Raw genomic sequence first — 19,714 nt, forward strand, 5'->3', positions numbered from 1 at the left:
GCTTGGGGGTAGAAGCTGTCTTGGAGCCTGTTGGTGCAAATTGAGGCTATTCTGAGGACAAAAGGAGGTGCGACTCAATATTAGGAAGGTGTTCCTAATGTTTTGTACACTCAGTGTATTTGGAATCTAATGTAGCCAAATTTTGTTTGCAGTGAATTCAAATACCCTGTTCCATAGTGAATGCAAATGATTATCTCTCAGTGCCCAGAGATGAGCCTCAAAAAGCCTATCTCACTGGCTGACGTGAGATCCATTATCTTCAGGAATATTAATGATTATATTATTCTAGTGGACGGGCTGTTGGTCGAGTGATGTAGTGATGGTGACAGCACTGTTTCTGCACCTGAAAAGGCTACATAGACGACATACCACTAGACAACGGAATAATTCACGACCTTTCGCTCCTGCAAAAGGTTCAGGTTCCCCATTTTGAGGGCCCAGCTAACTCGCATACAAGGTCTCCATGACCTAAACATGACCATGAAGCCAAATTATGTTAAAGGTGGCTGAAACCCCTGATAGCATGGATGAAAGCCCTGAAAACCCCCAGAACTGCTACCTTTCTCTAACCCTCGTTATTTTACCGTTTAATCTGGGAGGGGGAACTAGGCAGCTGATTGTGCCGGGTACACATTGAGAGAGTGAACCTCGGAGGGCAGCAGGACTTTTCAAGGCGATTACACGGATTGAATAGATCCATAAAAGCCCCAGTAAAAAAAGAACAATGATGATGTCCTGTAATTTAAGACAGGTATTAAAATGGAAAAAAATGGCACCTCCTGTTTGTCTGGATGCTGCTGCATATTCAGGTGAAGCAAGGGGCATTAAAGAGTGGCGCACTTTGCATATTGAGCTGGTGTGTTAGGGAAGGCATGGGTTTACTGTGCTGTGGAGAGAGAATGTCTTCTGTTGAAAGTGGACTTACTGTCTGTAACTACACGGGAAAGACTATTTCACCATCTAAATGGACATTTTAGTCATTTAGCAGATGCTCTTATCCAGAGCGACTTACAGGAGCAATTAGGGTTAAGTGCCTTGCTCAAGGGTACAGCGGTAGAGTTTTCACCTAGTTTGCTTGGGGATTCAAACCAGCAACCTTTCGGTTACTGGCCTAACCGCCAGGCTACCTCCACCAATTCAACTGTTTATCTTTTTGCCTTCCTTCTCAAAAGGTCAGTGGTGCCTCTTTCCATGACAAATGTCATAACAATAACAATAACTATTACAGTCAGAATTCAATTTCCAGCAGACACATCTACAGTATATCCATCGCCTAAGACCTCAACCGTGTTATGCAATTTAAAGCTTTCATGGATGTTGTAATTTAAATTGCTGTACAAAGATATTTTATATAAATTGATTTGCGGAACCTTCTGGGTATATCCATATGCGTATATGCTGCTACATTTTGGCCAACCTAAATTGGTTCACATGCTGCGCACAGCCCACGAGGGTCTATTATGGGAACCAATCAGCTTTATCAGGCTCCAACACATTTGACCAATTTAAACAGGGGATGCTGACATTCTACGGTGATAGGGATACATGTACGTCTGCCAAATGCTGCTGAGGTCATTTGTCCCGTAGTCTAGCCTGGCGCTCTAATCGGTTGAAAGGGAATTTCTCTCTCATCTCTGGACTCCAGGGTGGAAGCAACGGCCAACAGAGAGGCATTTTGACTTCTGGAGTAACAAGCTCAGCTGGCATGTGTGTGGATAACTCAGTAACTTTCAAAATAGACACATGGAGAGAAGAAAATAACACCCACCAAGACACAAAGATAATGCCCCGGGCTCCGCTCTCTAAGGAACAGTAGATAAAATAGAAAAAGGCTATTTTGTGCGAGCACAGGCATACGTAAGCATGCGTACATGTGGGTGTGTGGGTGTCTCTCTAGACTCGGTAGGTGTTCTCTCATCTGCAGTAAAGGGCAGTGTTTTTTTTTTGTCTTGTTGCTGACGTTAGAGGCTTTGTCCCCAAGGTGTCCTCTGACCTGGGCTCCTCTTATCTGGTCAGGCAGACTTTGAAAGGGAGTGCCCTGAGCTTTCGCTCGACATCGTACTGTGAAAGTTAGGACAGGTCCTCCGAGACAGATGGAGAGCCAGGTCTACACTATTCATGTCCGTTTCAGACACTATTGTTAGTACCAGTAAAGATAAATAGGCAGAGATAGGAAAAGGAAGGCTGGGTGTGATTCTGAAGATCTCGATCAAATCCTATGGGATCTAAAAGTGTACTTCTGATGACATTAGTATTTTGAGACGTGCACAACGCTAGCACGGGCCTCTGGGTGACGCCTCGGAGACGACCTGTGTCTATATTTACCCTGTGAGCTGTCCTCTTCCCTCCTGTCTGTGATGTTTGTTCATTTTTAGCTCTCAGCTTTCATCTCTACAGCCTTGATGTTTTCTTTAAGTTTGACATCACTTCAAGGCATCACCACTCTTTCATGCCACACTTCTCCTAAAGTGTTGGTGGCAAAAATTGACTGGCGAAGTGTATTCCCGGTATTTCTAATAGGAAAAACAGAATTAAACATTCTTTTGAAAGTCCTCGCCAATTACAAAGGCAGACGATAAATGTATTTTGGGCTGATTACTTTAGAAATGCAAGCTGTAAAGAGGTGGGCGGGTGTTTTAAACAGCCTTTCTGACTCTCATACTTCACATTTTACACATGCACTCGTTAAGTGTTTTATATAATACTCGTTAGCACTTTACTGTAGGTGTCCTTATTCGTGCATTCATTAAGCCTTTATAACAGCTATATAACACATTACAACCTGTGTCATAAGCTGTCATAAGTCGGTTTGAAATAGTTATGAGAACGGCGTAAGATATTATGAAACGTGTTATAATGGATGTTATAATGTTGTCATATGCTCTAGTGACAACGACTATTGTACTTTCTGCATGACAACTTACGTCATATGTTATTACATGCTACATACGTGTCTCCATACCAGATGTTATAACAGGGTGTTACATCATTGACCAAACTTTGTGTCACATTATTACATTGCCTATTATTAATGCCTAACCCTAACCATAAATGAAAGGGATACATCTGCATGCATGTTTTGGAATAGTTTTTAATTCTCTACAGGCTGTCTTCTTTTCACTCTGTCAATTAGGTTAGTATTGTGGAGTAACTACAATGTTCTTGATCCATCCTCAGTTTTCTCCTATCACATCCATTAAACTCTGTAACTGTTTTACAGTCACCTTTTGCCTCATGGTGAAATCCTTGAGTGGTTTCCTTCCTCCCTGGCAACTGAGTTAGGAAGGACGCCTGTATATTTGTAGTGACTGGGTGTGTTGATACACCATCCAAAGTGTAATGAATAACTTCACCATGCTCAAAGGCGTGTTCAATCAATGTCGTTTTTTATTTATTTTTTACCCATCTACCAATAGGTGGCCTTTTTGTGAGGCCTTGGACAATCTCCCTGGTCTTTGTGGTTGAATCTGTGTTTGAAATTCACTGCTCGACTGAGGGAACTTACATATAATTGCATGTGTGGGGTACAGAGATGAGGTAGTCATTCAAAAATCATGTTAAACACTATTATTGCCCACAGAGTGAGTCCATGCAACTTATTATGTGACTTGTTAAGCACATCTTTATTCCTGAACTTATTTAGGCTTGCCATAGCAAAGGCTTTGAATACTTACTGACTCGAGACATTTCAGCTTTTCATTTTGAATTCATTTGTACAAATTGCCATTATGTGGTATTGTGTGTTGGCCAGTGACGACAAAAATAAATTGAATCCATTTTAAATTAAGGCTGAAACACAATTGTTGGGGAGGAAAAGTCCAGGGGTGTGAATACGTTCTGTAGGCACTGTATCTTCTCACTTTTGTTTCTTGGAGATCCTGAATGGCGTTGGGATACTCTCAACTCATCCTGTGGTACCAGCGCATTCATAATTGTTTTATAACGCCTCAAATAATGTAACTTTGCTTAAGGTGTCTGTGCACTCTATAATGCCGTATGACAAGGTTATGACAACCATCATCCCATTCAATTTGATGTGACACAGAGTTGAGTAAATGATGTAACGCTTTCGTGACCTTTAGTGGTATGTAATAACATATGACATGTGTTGTCATGCAGACTGTGCAATAGCAGTTGACATTAGAGCATATAACAACCAGATGAACGGTCATCTATAACACCCATTATAACTAGTTTTATAACATCTTATGCCATACTATTTAAAAACTACTGATGGCAGCTTATGACAAATGTTCTAATTCAGCAATAAGGCACGAGGGGGTTGTGGTATATAGCCGATATACCACGACGCATATCGGAGTCCCTGGATACAGCCATTAGCTGTGGTATATTGGCCATATACCACAACGCCCCGAGGTTACTAAAGTAATCGGAGCAGAAAAAATAAACGTTTTGTCATAGCCATGGTATACGGTCTCATATACCGCCAAGTGTATAATGTGTTATATAACTGTTTGTAAATGCAGTAAAGTGTTACTTAATACTCTAATCGCACACACCATTGTTGAGTGATTGACGCAATGTGTTTTCTATTATTACTGTCACCTCACATTTAACTCCGGTAGGCTGCCACGTTCCGTACTTGTACAGGGGAACTGTGGAACTGAGGATCAGTAGGAGATAGTCAGCAACTCTTGGAATGCAATGGAAAAAGAATGCTTACGATAGTAACCCAACGGATTTTGTCATTCAATGCCTCCTCCATCAGGACCTCACATACAGTGCACCTCTCATTAAGTAACCACCATTTCAAAGATGCACGTTGTTATTATAAACGGGACAGAAATGTAAACGCGACATGTCACGTGCTGCTCCCACGTTTCGTGAGCTGAAATAAAAGATGCCAGAAGTGTTGAATACGCACAAAAACATTTCCGGCAAATGTTGTGCACACGTTTGTTTCCGTTCCTCTTAGTGATCCCAGGACCTCCACATCCGGCTTCTTCGTCTGCGTGATCGTCTGAGACTATCCAAATCAAATCAAAGTTTATTTGTCACGTGCGCCGAATACAACAGGTGAAATGTTTACTTACAGGCTCTAACCAACAGTGCAGTTTAAAAAAATCTAATAAAATGTATTAGGTGAACAATAGGTTCAAAAACAACAGTAAAATGACAGAGAAAAATAACAGTAGCCAGGCTATATACAGTAGCGAGCCTATAACAGTAGCGAGGCTATATACAGGTACCGTTTAGTCGGGCTGATGGAGGTAGTATGTACATGTAGGTATCGTTAAAGTGACTATGCATATATGATGAATAGAGAGTAGCAGAAGTGTAAAAAGAGGGGTTGGCGGGTGGTGGAACACAATGCAGATAGCCCGGTTAGCCAATGTGCGGAGGCACTGGTTAGTCGGGCTAATTGAGTTAGTATGTACATGAATGTATAGTTAAAGTGAGTAGCAGCAGCGTAAAAGTAGCTGTCCATCCACCTGGACAGCTGATGAAACTGTCTATTTCTGTCTGCTATAAAGCCCTTTTGTGGGGGGAAAACTCATTCTGATCGGCTGGGCCTGACTCCCCAGTGGGTGGGCCTGGCTCCCAACTGAGTGATGCCTAGTCATGTGACATCCATAGATTAGGGCCTAATGCATTCATTTCAACCGACTGATTTCCTTGTATGAACTTTAACTCAATAAAAACGGTGAAATTGTTCAATGTTGAGTTTATATTTTTGTTCAGTATACATCAAACGCGAACGAGCGAAGCAGACCGCTGAGTGTCACTCTACTGGACTCTACCAACTGTTTTGTGATCAGCTCTTAACAAAGACAGTGAACGACACCAAGGCCAGGCGACCCCCACTATGCCCGTGGTTGATCCCCTCTTTGTCATAAATGATTGTCTGCAATTAGGTATATTGATGGGGACTCTGATATCATCCAACTCATTAGTATCTCTGCTTTTGTGATCTGGCTATATTCAGTTCTTCACAATGCAGCATCTGAATAAGGAGAGAAAGAGCCCCCTTTCATTCAGATCAGTGGAGCTTTTGTGCTTTCAAATCAGCTGGTGCCCTTGGCTTAGCATTATGTTTCCTGAGTCGCTTTGATTTAGATGTGCAGGTGTTTACTGCTTCGTAAAACTTTTGAGTTGTCTTCTGTGCCCATGACTCCCAAGTATTGTTTCATCTCTCGTATGGTGTGATTGTGAGCAGATTGCTATTCAAATTGTATTCAAATGGGCATTCACTCTCACAATAGTCTGCATTGCTTACTGCTTGGATGGCAAGTGTTCCGTGAAGGAGATGTGAACACAGCAGTCAACAAACGGGGTAATCAGAGCGTTGCATTTCGCACAAAACGCTGCTCTAATCTTCTAGCTGCTCAGAATCGCACAAAGGAATAAAATAAAAAAATTCAGCGTTGCTGTGGCCACGCGGAAAAGGGAAAAACAGGGCGTTGAATTCCCACTTAGAGTGGAGAAGGGCTCAGCCATCAACGTTGATTTGCTCAATGGGAAATTGATTGTCCTGACCTATACGTAAAGAAGTATTGTCTTGTTTTGAGAAATGATCTATTAGTATTAGTGTAGTATTTTTTCTTATTAACCTCATCAAAGAGGATTGATTTTGATATAGGGGTGATGCAGCAACAATCACGATCAAAACGTCAAATGATATAGATCAAACAATTCCCTGATATTATGGTAATTAACAGTCCTTTGTCAATACATGATTGAGATATTCCTCCCATTGCGTCTAATAACGATGCATGTAGACTCTTTGAGCCTCTTTCGGGAGTTCTTATACTCTTATTCCCCCGACAGCCCTCCTGCTATGGCCTGGAGTCCACCTTTCCCCTCTCTCCCTCTCTGCTCCGAGACACACACACTCATGCCCTTAGAGAGACTGGCTCTGTCTGTGTGTTCTCAAAGTCACTTCACAGTATGGAGAATTCTGAAATTCTAACCTTGTCCTACTCTGTACATGCTTTAGACAACTATCATTGTTATACAGCACATATACACTACATAGCCAAAAGTACCCCTTCAAATTAGTCAAATTATTTGTGGCTGACAGGTGTATAAAATTCGAACACACAGCCATGCAATCTCCACAGACAAGAGAACGCTACCTGCTCGAATGCATAGTGCCAACTGTAAAGTTTGGTGGAGGAGGCATAATGGTCTGAGGCTGGTTTTCATGGTTCGGGCTAGGCCATTTAGTTCCTACTTTGTGGCAGCAGTTTAAGGAAGTCCCTTCAATGTTTCAGCATGACAGCATAAAGCAAGGTCAATACAGAAAGGGTTTGTGTAGATTGATTGGGGGGGGGGGGCAGTTTAATACATTTTAAAATAAGGCTGTAACGTAACAAAATGTAGAAAAAAGTCCAGGGGCAGTGAATTCTTTCCGAAGGCACATGCTGAATGTTTGGCATGCCAATGAACGAATGCAGAGAGGCACAAACAGATTGGGCCACAGGGCTAGGACAGTTCTGATGGTCCCACGAGGCATTCAAAAGCCCTCTAGTGAAGGATTTGTTTTGTTGTTGTATCTTTCAACTAAAACCAGACATTCCAAAGTGAATGAATGAAGTGTCTGCTTTGAACCCAATAAATAATATATATATATTAATGTGGTTCAATTGAGTGGGATTATTGTGAGAGACAATGCTGTTGATGGTACATTACCCTAATCCACAGAATAGATGGTTTCAGAGACTTGGATGGAGGGTTTAGAGAGAAACTAGATTACAAGTATTACTGCATCGTTTCAATTAGACAACACATTTTAAAAAATATATGCAAATGTAGAACACAGAGGCAAATTGTTGAGAATTCAAACCTTCTGCAGCTATTCAGATATGAATAATTAAGATCATTTTCTGCGGCATCACTGAAATGGATACGGAGGATAAACTGGGGCCAAGTCCCAAATGGGCACCCTATTCTCTGCATAGTGCATACTTCTCACCAGTGCCAAACTTTTTTCACTATGTAGGGAATAGGGTGCCATTTGGGACACAGCCTGGAACACACGTCATCAGTCTGAATTTCCCCCAAACACTGCCTCCTCCTGTTTTGCTGGTGAAAAATGGCATTGTCCCTGAGATGTCTACGGGTGATGGATGAGGGCCTCTGGCATGTCTTAGTGCCTCCTCCACTCGTTAATAGATCATTACTTCTTACCAATGACGTTCCCATCCTGTGTCGTCTGTGGAATACGCTTCAAAGCTGAGTCTCATGCCGCACACAATCCGCCTGTGACATTTCCCTTTCTCACGCTAATGAACCAAAGGAAGATTGGAGAGTGAATCGGAGGAGGACACAGACAGACAGACAGACAGACAGACAGACAGACAGACAGACAGACAGACAGACAGACAGACAGACAGACAGACAGACAGACAGACAGACAGACAGACAGACAGAAACAGACACATTTAAGCTGTACAGTGGTTCCTCCTTTAAAAGTTACACCATACTGCAGCACACCGTGCTGGCTGCTGTAGCATTCTATGGCACGTTATCTAATTGCCAGCCATTTTTTTTTACGTTAATACAGGTTAGTGCTAGTTTGACCACCAGAGGGCATCTTTGAGAAGCATTTGATAGTCTTCCATATTGGCATTACTAGAGAATTTAAAACCTTTTTTTGTAATAACATAGTACATGGGATTGATTTTAAGAAATTTTGCTTAATCAATTAGATTAATATTATGGTGTTTCTACTCCTAGAAAAACAAAAAGCAAAACCGTCAGGGTTTCCATTAGGATGGAATTGAAAATATTGCGCTGTACAACGTGATGGTCGGGAGTAGGCTACAGCGCATTTCCACACCCTAATTGTAGTGTAACCAATACTAATTTCGCCTATGGTAGGCCTGCAGTAAATCTAAACATGTTTTTTTCAATGACGTGACTCTCCGCCAATAATTACATTTAGAGGATTGGAGGATTCGAAATGAATATCTTAGGGGCATTTTCCATTAGGATCTGTGAGAATATCTGAGAATATCTAAGGGACTTTTATATAATTCTAAATGAATTAATAATAATAATAATAACAACAATAATAATCACTTTGTTTCAAAAGTAACAATATTTTTGAGATTGAGCGAGAAAAAAGCATTTCTTGATCATGGGGTGAGACATTCTCACTAATTTGTAAATTAAGTCAGTTCGTTATTTAGAATGGTTTATTTCTGGAAAAACCTAACTTGATTATTTAGCAGACATCACTTGCTCACCACATATATCTTTAGAGTATCATGAACATTTTCATGTATCCATGCTTGTCTCAGAGCAGCACGAAGCAGTGCTGAAATAGATGGGAAGGCTATATATAACGATATTTTGGAGATTATAAAAAAAAATGTGAGTGATTGTAAAATGAATAAAGGCCAAAATAATATTTATAAAGGCCAAAATATAGCCAGGCTAATAGCCATAATGACGCTTTCCAATGTCACCATGTGTGTTTGAAAAAGTATTTTCCAGTAAGTAACAATTTGTTTGCCTTCATTAGACAATTTAAGTTCCAACATTTCTGTAATTCAGTGATATTTATTCCCATAGTAATTCATTATGGATCCATAACTAAATCAAAATACTGCATTTTTGAAAGAGTATTTTTATAATTATTTTATTATCGAAAGCATAAAGATGAAGAAATACAGTACTGCAGAGTATATGCTTTTATATTTGGATAATAAAGCATTTGAAGCATTTTGAAGATATAAGCCACCTGCATTTGTTTATGAGGCTACTGTGCAGTCTGACAAGTAAACATAGCCTACAATATATACTGTCGTAAACATGGGAAAGTGAACCCCAGGAGACCAGGGTTCAATTTCCTGACAGGGCGGAAGGAGTAAGTTGTCCTTGTAAATGAGAATTTTTTCTTAACTGATTCCATATGTGTTATTTCATAGTTGTGATGTCTTCACTATTATTCTACAATGTAGAAAATAGTAAAAATAAAGAAAAATCCTGGAATGAATGCGTGTGTTCAAACTTTTGACTGGTACTTGCTTAATTAATTTGATTAATTGTATGGTGTTTCTATTCCAGTCTCTGACTCGTTATGACATTATAATTACTTCCATTTGCTTCCACCGTAATGTTTTGTCGGCCATCTTTGCTGAAGAAAGTCACGGGTGGCTCGTGTCAAATTCGTCATTGGAAACCACTTGATATGATTGGTCAAATAAAAACCTTCGGGACCCAAATTCATAATGAGTGTTCTAACTCACCCTTATGGTTGTCTGGAGCAATGAAGCCATGAGGCTGAGTACCTCAAAGTCCCGCGGTGTAAGCTCGCGGGAACCACTGGAGATTACAACTTCAAACCCATTGGTGCCGCATCTAAAGTGAACTAGCACTGAAATGAGATCAAGCTGATTGTCTACCTACAGTAATGGCACAGGGGCCCACTGAAGTTGGAGTGAGGGCATTTGATGAACATGGAGCAGTGTACAGCCTTTAAATTGTTGGAATACAGGGTCATCCTATTTCTTGAAAAAGCTATTGGGAAGATTGCCGACACCTGAGATTTCAGGTTGCATTTTCTTAGGGACGTCGTTTCCCCCTCTACTCTGTTTTGGGACCCAATTGATTTAGAGCAGATGAAACCCACTTACCATAATCCAGTGAAGCATGTGTTCAATCTACAGCAGTCTGGTGTTCCCCTCTTCAGTGAATCCAATGAGATCTTCCCGGTTTTCACATGAACTGGTCTTGTGAATCATGTTGATTTACCTGGCCTGATTTCTTTTCCCTGAGCATGGAGGATGAAAATGGAAAATGACATTGGGATATGTGCCCTCAGCCCTCGAGACGATTCTCTTCCCTCTGAAGTCTGCTCCCATTCTCTCCGTTCTCCGTAACATTTCTTTGCGGAGTACTATTTTTTGGCCGCCGACCATTCCAATCCATTTCCATCAAAGGTACTTGGTACCTTGATAGAGACGTTGTACGACTCAGCCAATCAATGCTTAGAAACAGCCATGTTGTAGTTCCCTTTGGTTTGAGGAAGGACGTAGCCCACACAGGGACTGGTGGTGGTATGACAGATTGGTATTTGATAAAGATAATTAGTTGTGATGCACACGTTAGCTCTTTTTGGAGAAAAACTCATTAGCAATTATAACACTCCAATAGGACACGAGGGCTGTGTCTAGACTCAAGAAAATGGATTACTCACTAATGGGACGCTGTGCTGGAGCCTCAATCACTAATTTGTTCCCGGGCCTCAAGAGCATGAGGTGAGGTGTTTACTGAACCACGGTGAGCTCCAAAAGTATTGGGACAGTGACCATTGTGTTGTTATTTTAGCTCTGCACTCCAGCTCTTTGGATTTGAAATAAACCAATGACTATGAGACTAAAGTGCAAACTGTCAGCTTTAATTTGAGGGTATTTTCCTCCATATCAGGTAAATCATTTCGAAGTCGCAGCCTTTTTTTGTACATAGGGGACCAAAAGTATTGGAAGAAATTCACTTATATGTGTGTTGAAGTAGTAAAAAGTTAAGTATTTGGTCTCACATTCATAACATCCAATTACTACATCACGCTAGTGACTCTACAAATTTGTTTCGATGCATTTGCTGTTTGTTATGGTTGTGTTTCAGTGCCCAGTAGAGATTCATGATAAATAATGTATTGTGTCATTTTGGAGTCACTTTTATTGGAAATAAGAATAGAGTATGTTTCTAAACAATTCTACAAGGCTACCATGATTACGGATAATCCTGAATGAATCGTGAATAATGATGAGGGAGAAAGTTATAGAGGCATAAATATCATATCCCCCACCCCCCACAAAAATTATAACCTCTCCTGTTATTGTAATGGTGAGAGGTTAGCATGTCTTGGAGGTATAATACACGACATGACCAAATGTATGTGGACACCTGCTTGTCGAACATCTCATTCCAAAATCGGGGGCATTAATATGGAGTTGGTCCCGCCTTTGCTGCAATAACAGCCTCCACTCTTCTGGGAAGGCGTTCCACTAGATGTTGGAACGTGTCTGCGGGGACTTCCATTCAGCCACAAGAGCTTTAGTGAGGTCAGGCACTGATGTTGGCCGATTAGGCCTGGCTACCGGTCGGCGTTCCAATTCAAAGGTGTTCGAGGAAGTTGACGTCAGGGCTCTGTATAGGCCAGTCAAGTTCTTCCACACTGATCTCGACAAACTATTTCTGTATGGACCTCTCTTGCACATCGGCATTGTTATGTTATGCTGAAATAGGAAAGGGCCTTCCCCAAACTGTTGCCACAAAATTGGAATAACAGAATCCTCTAGAATGTCATTGCATTCTGTAGCGTTAAGATTTCCCTTCCCAGGAACTAATGGCCACAGCCCCAGACCATTACTTCTCCTCCACCCAACTTTACAGTTGGCACTATCCATTCTGGTAGGTAGCGTTCTCCTGGCATCTGCCAAACCCGGATTTGTTTGTCGGACTGCCAGATGGTGAAGCATGATTCATCACTCCAGAGAACATGTTTCCACTGCTCCAGTGTCCATTGGTGGCAAGCTTTTCACCTCTCTCGCATGGTGATCTTAGGCTTGTGTGCAGCTTCTCAGCCATGGAAACCCATTTCATAATGCTCCCGACGAACAGTTATTGTACTGACGTTGCTTCCAGAGGCAGAATGGAAGTTGGTTGTGAGTGTTGCAACCGAGAACAGATTATTTTTATGCATTACGCTCTTCAGCCCCGTGCTATGAGCATGTGTGGCTTACCACTTCGCGGTTGAGCTGTTGTTGCTCCTAGACGTTTCCACTTCACAACAACAGCACTTAGAGTTAACCGGGGAAGCCCGAGCAGGGCAGAAATTTGACAAACTAACTTGTTGGAAAGGTGGTATCCTATGATGGTGCCACGCTCAAAGTCACTAAGCTCTTCAGTAAGGCCATTCTACTGCCAATGTTTGTCTATGGAGATTGCATGGCTGTGTGCTTGAGTTTATACACCTGTCAGTAACGGGTGTGGCTGAAATAGCAGAACCCCCTAATTTGAAGAGGTGTCCACATACTTTTGTATCTATAGTGTATTTGTGCGTCTGTAACTTTCTCACTCATCATTATTCACAATTCATTCACGACTCATGGTAGCATCCACATTACGTATTTAGAAACATATTCAACAGTTGTTGTTTTTTACAATGAAATGGACTCCAAAATGACATAATACATTATTTAATATGAATTTATATTGGGCACAAAATAATCAGAAACACAATCCAAACAAACAGCAAATGCATCCAACAAGTTTGTCGAGTCACAAGCTTGATGTAGTCATTGTGTGCTTGGAATATGGGACCAAATGCTAAACTTCAGACTAGTTTAATAGAAATAAGTGAATTTGGCCATATTCTTTGGTGCCGTAAAATGTGGGGACTATGTACTTAAGTGCTGTGATTTCTAAAGGTTCACCCGATATCAAATCCTAAGTGCTGGAATACAGAGCCAAAACAACAAAAAATGTCTCAATACTTGTGTGTGTGTGGACGTGTTTAACTATTCCTGAATAGTAAGCAAACTGGAAACATTTTGTCAGTCCTCGCAAGGTCAAATGCTATTCCTAGGGGGATTAGAGGTTAGAATTACATTAAGGGTTAGGGTTAGGAGCTAGGGTTAGGTTTAAGGTTAAGGTTAGGCTAAGGGTAAGATTACAGGTTAGGGAAAATGTGATTTTGAATGGGACTGAATTGTGTGTCCCCTCAAGGATAGCTGCACAAGACTGTGTGTGTGTGTGTGTGTGTGTGTGTGTGTGTGTGTGTGTGTGTGTGTGTGTGTGTGTGTGTGTGTGTGTGTGTGTGTGTGTGTGTGTGTGTGTGTGTGTGTGTGTGTGTGTGTGTGTGTGTGTGTGTGTGTGTGTGTGTGTGTGTGTGTGTGTGTGTGTATGTTGGCACGTGCAATTAGAAATAACATGTTGACTCACCTTACTTGTAGAGAAATGCCAATGCCATCCTCTCTTTCACTGTCTATGAGTCTGTCATACAGTACACGCTTTTACATTTTGTTGTCCTAGGCAACCTGGCTAAAATGCTTGCTCGCTAGCCTAACTTCCTTTCATGGGCAACATTAGCTAGTTAACATTAGCCTTCTACATCTAGTTATATACTGAACTTCCATCCTCTCAGGCCAGGGGCACAATGTATGAATTTATGGTTGGATCAGAATTGCCATTATAATCATTGGCCAGTAAGGAGAATTAAGTTAAACCATGGCTAATTTAGGAAAGGGACAATTTTAGCTAGCTAGCTACCCACTGGAGGATACCTATCTGTAGGGGGATCAGGGGGCATATAGACAGTGAGCAAAGGTCCTATTGATGGAGACCCACCAACAAACCAGAGCTTTTAATTCAGTGTAACACGATTTAACACTCAATTGGCCTTGAGTAATAGCCAGCCAGACAATGAGCAATCCCTTTTGTCTTGTGTCAGCAAGTCATTCAATGAATCCTCCTCCTCACCCCATCTTGGCCCCATTCTCTCTTTTTTATTAAAAACAATTTCGATCGCTATTCTCCCCAACCTTGTATCGATCCCAGACGGTTTTAGAGGCACTTTTAATTTAATTTTCATTTGACACCGTTTGAGTAGCTTAAAAACAATCAAGGAAATCCAGTTGGCAGATCCATTATGTTGGCTGATGTGGAGGTAAGGGGCCTGGTCTGGGCTCCCGGGTGTTTGCCCTGGGATGTGTTGTCACCAGGGGTGCAGGGGAAAGGAACAGGGGGATTTTCTTTGAAAGACATGGGGAGTGAAGCAGATCAATCCCATCATGCTTTAGGGCTGTGAATAGTGCTGTGCTTTCTTTGATTACGTCCTCATTAGCAGTATTTGTTTTAAAGCCAAAGCGATGCTCTTATACTCTGTGGATTCACCCAGTCCAAGCCAAGGGTTCCATCCCCAATGGCACCCCCGTACCCTGTAAAGTACACTACTTTTGACCAGCACCAATAGGGCTCTGTTCAAAAGTGGTGCACTATGCAGGGAATAGGGTGCCATTTGGAACACAGCCCTAGTCTCTGGAGGTCTTACTTAAGCTGCTGCGGATAAACGTAACATAAGCCCTCTGCAGTGGGCGAGTGTTAGTGTGAGACTGTCTTTTCTCCTTTGTCGCGGACTCGTGGTGCAGTGAACGAATGGGCTTAAGATCACTGTGTGTCCTGTGTGTCTCGTTTTTTCAATCCCTCAACCGGGAATAATTTGCCCTAGCTCTGTAGGACCTCTAAAATGAAGAGCAGTCAGTGCTCAAGGTTGCCAAGTCCTGCGAGGGTCTTCGAGAAGATTCGGAAAAATGTCATACTAATCATGAGGAGAGAGAAAGATGATCTTATAGGGGATTGAGACTCAGATCCCTTCATAGTTACTGTAACGCAGTGCGTAATCTGTGTCAGCTGCCCACTGTGGAACTGCCAAAACCTAGAGTCACAGTTGCATGCAGTGGTTGTGTATCCAAACTGAGCGATTGCAAAGGGAAGTCATGAAGCAATTGACTCAGTGACTCTCTTTGCAATAACGTTTCTTCTTAATCATTATTCTTAAGAATTTCCTCACATTGACTTAAGGCAATGCATTCAACGCTGTAATGTGAGCATTAGTACTCACAGAAGGCTAAAATTTGATTTTCATAATATTATATTTTCTTCTTATGACAATGTACAGTATGTGTTTTATAGTGAGATTGATGGGCTGCTTATTTCACCGCACTTAATCCTCTTAATCTCTCTCTCTCTCTCTCTCTCTCTCTCTCTCTCTCTCTCTCTCTCTCTCTCTCTCTCTCTCTCTCTCTCTCTCTCTCTCTCTCTCTCTCTCTCTCTCTCTCTCTCTCTCTCTCTCTCTACCTCTCTTTCTCTACCTCCCCCAGCCTGTGAGCTGATGACCCAGGGCATCCTGGCCCTGGTCACGTCAACGGGCTGTGCATCGGCCAGCGCCCTCCAATCCCTGACGGACGCCATGCACATCCCGCACCTGTACGTCCAGCGGAGCGGCGAGGGCTCGCCACGCACCGCCTGCCAGCTCAACCCCAGTCCTGATGGCCAGCGCTACACCTTGGCGGCGCGCCCACCCGTCCGCCTCAACGAAGTCATGCTCACGCTGGTCGGCGAGCTGCGCTGGCAGAAGTTCATTGTCTTTTATGACAACGAATATGGTAAGTGTGGAGTACTCGCCTCAGAGCCGGAGCTTAAAAAAGGATTCTGGAGCATGTTGGAAGGAGGTTGATGACGAGGGGTATGGGGGGTGAAGGGTGGGGTGGTTCCGGCGACACAGGTGCTCCAATCAATGGAGCCCCTCAGGGTTGAGCGATCAGATGGAGTAAATGGAGCTTACTCACGGTCAAATGGGAATCTTGCTGTGAGAAGAGGGAGAGAGGCTGTCTTACTCATCAACGAACCACCTGTTCCTGAGACTTATTGAATGGTGTTAATCAGGATCAAATGAGTGAAATAGTAGCGCAAACCCACTTGAGAACTCACACTCACACTTTACCCCCCCCCCTTACTAGCTCTGACTTTGCTGATTGCTACTTTATTCAGGAACATGTACTTACTATGACTGTGATATGTGTTGTCCCACCTAGCTGTCTTCAGATGAATGCACTAGCTGTAAGTCGCTCTGGATAAGAGCGTCTGCTAAATTACAAATGTAAATGTATGATGGAATGTACTGTACAGCAGCTCCATGATTGGATCCATGATTTTACAGCATGTTCTTTGCAGCTCAATGCTTTTAGATTAGAATACTATTTCCTATTTGATATTGTTCCGTTATAGGTCGATGTGTCTACATTTTTGAATGTAGAGAGAGGCAACAGAAAAGTTTGGAAGTTCAACCTGTCTATGTTTGGTTTGCTTCAGTGATGCCCTTGAACCAGGGTCTTTATCAGTATTACCCAGGTTATTTCATTATTGTCGGATGACTGCTTACCGGCATGTTCACACATGCAGCCCAATTCTGATATTTATTTCTACTAACTGGTCTTTTGACCAATCACGTCAGATCTTTCCCAGAGCTGATCTGATTGGTCAAAAGACCAAATAGTGAAAAAATACATCAGAATTGGGCTGCCTGTCTAAACACAGCCTATGAGGGACTTTCAGTTCTTCACCATGGGATTTGGATTCTCAGAACAGTGTAGCAGATTGCAGTGCATGTGTGGGTGGCATAGGCCATCTTAGGGGTAAGATATTAATGTTTCCGGCTGCTATTCTGTTGTTGATCAAAACCACGAGCAAGCTGATACGGCACTCTATCCACATGAGGAAGAGATTAGAAACGGCTGTTATATCTTCATGTTTTGCGCTTCTTCATTTTTTTCTCTTAGCAAATGTGGCATTTTAATATGAATGGTTTTAATTGCTTTCATAAACCTGTTTGTTTCACCGTATTAGCTTGTGTTGCGTCCTATAATTGGACTTTTAAGAAAGCAAGTGATGTCAATTTACTTCTACGGCAATTAAGATAGCGAGTGAATATAAAGTGTTAGTCTGTAGAGGATTGGTTTAATGTGAATCCTTCAATATTTCCCCCACAGCATCTTCATATTACTTCAATTCCTGTGGAGTTCTGTACACCGATTGTTGCATCATCCCCACGTAGTTTTGGCCAGTGAATCAAATCAAATCAAATTGTATTTGTCAGTGAAACGCTTATGGTTCCTTTTCCAACGATGCAGAGCTAAAGATAAAACATTTCATCAAAAGTTTAAATAGTGACAAGAAATAAATACACAGTGAATTAACGAATAACAATAATGAGTTAAAATAACATGGCTATATACAGGGAGTACCAATACCGAGTCAATGTGCAGGTGTACGACTTTTGGGGTACCAAAACTATTTTAAGGGAGCCAAAAGTATTTGGACAAATTCACTTATGTGTATTAAAGTAGCCAAAAGTTTAGTATTTGGTCCCATATTCCCAGCAGATAACTAACACATCAAGCTTGTAACTACAAACTTGTTGGATGCGTTTCAGTTTGTTTTCATTCTGATTCAGATTATTTTGTGCCCAATAGAAATGAATGGTAAATAATGTAGTCATTTTGAGTCACTTTGATTGTGAATAAGAATGAAATATGTTTCTCAACACTCCTACATTAACGTGGACGCTACCATGATTACGGATAATCCTGAATGAATCTTACAGAGGCATGCAAATCATTACCCCCCCCAAAAATGCTAACCTCCCCTGTTATTGTAATCGTGAGAGGTTAGCATGTCTCAAATTAAAGCTGACAGTCTGCACGTTAACCTCATAGTCATTGTATAATTAAAAAGGTGTCGTGTCCCAATACTATTGGAGCTCCCTTTAGGTAGGGGTAAAGTGACTAGGCAACAGGATGGATAATAGACAGTAGCAGCAGCAGCATATGTGGTGAGTGTGAAAGTCTGTGTGGCGCCAGCATGCATGTGTGCACATGTTACGCGTGTGTGAACATATGTAGCGCGTGGGTGTGTGTGTGTGTTGGAGTGTCCGTGTAAGTACGTGACTGTGTGGGTAGAGTCCAGTGTGTGTGAATAGAGTCAGTGCTAAAAAAAAGGGTCAATGCAGGTAGTCCGTGTAGATATTTGATGAGCTATTTAGCAGTCTTGTTCAGCAGTCTTATGGCTTGGGGATTGAAGCTGTTCAGGGTCCTGTTGTTTTCAGAACTTGGTGCCCTGGTACCACTTGCTGTGCGGTAGCAGAGAGAACAGCCTAAGTCTTGGGTGGCTGGAGCCTTTCGAACGAAAAATTGGGGCTTCCTCTGACACCGTCTGACCTCAAACCTGTATACAGTTCTATTATGTTCTATTATGGTATTCTTCTCGTGTTTCAAAGAGTTTTAGAGGCCGTCGAGGATGCATAATGTCTTCCTGTTCTGAAGGTAAACAAACATGCATGTGGACGTTACAAAAGAGGGTCGCGCAAAACTACACTGTACAATCGAAGGTCATAACAGAGCACAAAAAATGATTGTCACCGAACCATCTAACTCACCAAATGAGTTGGATTATAAACAGGCATATACAAGCCAGCTTTTTCCTCCCCCACAACTCCATCCCCCCAAAACCAACCTCAGCAATATCCCTCCCTTTGATGAGCAAAGGCATTAAAAAGTGAGGGGAGGAAAAAAAGGCACATTTATTCAAATTAAGGCCTTTGTTTAAGTTTATTAGGAGCAGATGGGGTCTGGGTTTGGGTGTCCAGGCCTGGCTCCAGCCTGGCCCAGGCCTGACAGCTGAATGATGATGATTAAGGAGAGTCCTTGGATTGCATTGCGGCTTCCATCCCATCTCCCCTTCTTCACACTGCCTCCCCTGTCCTCTCTTAACCTCCATGCTCATTCTCCCTTTAATTTTTTAATTCTGTCTGTCTTGCATCCTCTCTCTCTCTCTCTCTTCTAATTCACTTTACGTCTGTGTCTCTCTCTCTCTTCTCTCTCTCTGTTTATTTTGTTGTCGCACTCTCTCACTTTCTCTCTCTCTCTCATTCTTTTTCTCTGTTACTTCCTCATGGAAATCCTGCTTCGCTCCATAAAGCACAGACAATTCCCTCTTCTTGCTTGCTGACAAAAGGACAAAAGGGCAAATCCCTCTACCTGTTATAGAAATGTGTGCAGTGATGCTGCTTGAAATGCAGAAATAGCATTTTTTTTTTTTTTAAACTTCAGTCCCATGAACAGTGTGGAGTAGACAGTTTTTGGCTGGCATATGGTTAGAAAATAACTGCCGAGACAATGTTTAC

General features: G+C 42.0%; 1 protein-coding gene across 2 annotated transcripts in view; it reads left to right on the forward strand.

The window, feature by feature from the left end:
• Positions 1-19,714, forward strand: part of LOC124040008 (glutamate receptor ionotropic, delta-1-like) — a 432,261-nt gene that overhangs the window by 216,447 nt on the left and 196,100 nt on the right. For both annotated transcript variants that reach the window (XM_046356698.1, XM_046356699.1), the window contains exon 3: positions 15,855-16,139. In XM_046356698.1, the coding sequence (XP_046212654.1) occupies positions 15,855-16,139 (285 nt within the window). The remainder of the gene's footprint in view (positions 1-15,854; positions 16,140-19,714) is intronic.

Source organism: Oncorhynchus gorbuscha, linkage group LG07 (assembly GCF_021184085.1).
Source record: "Oncorhynchus gorbuscha isolate QuinsamMale2020 ecotype Even-year linkage group LG07, OgorEven_v1.0, whole genome shotgun sequence".
NCBI lineage: Eukaryota > Metazoa > Chordata > Actinopteri > Salmoniformes > Salmonidae > Oncorhynchus > Oncorhynchus gorbuscha.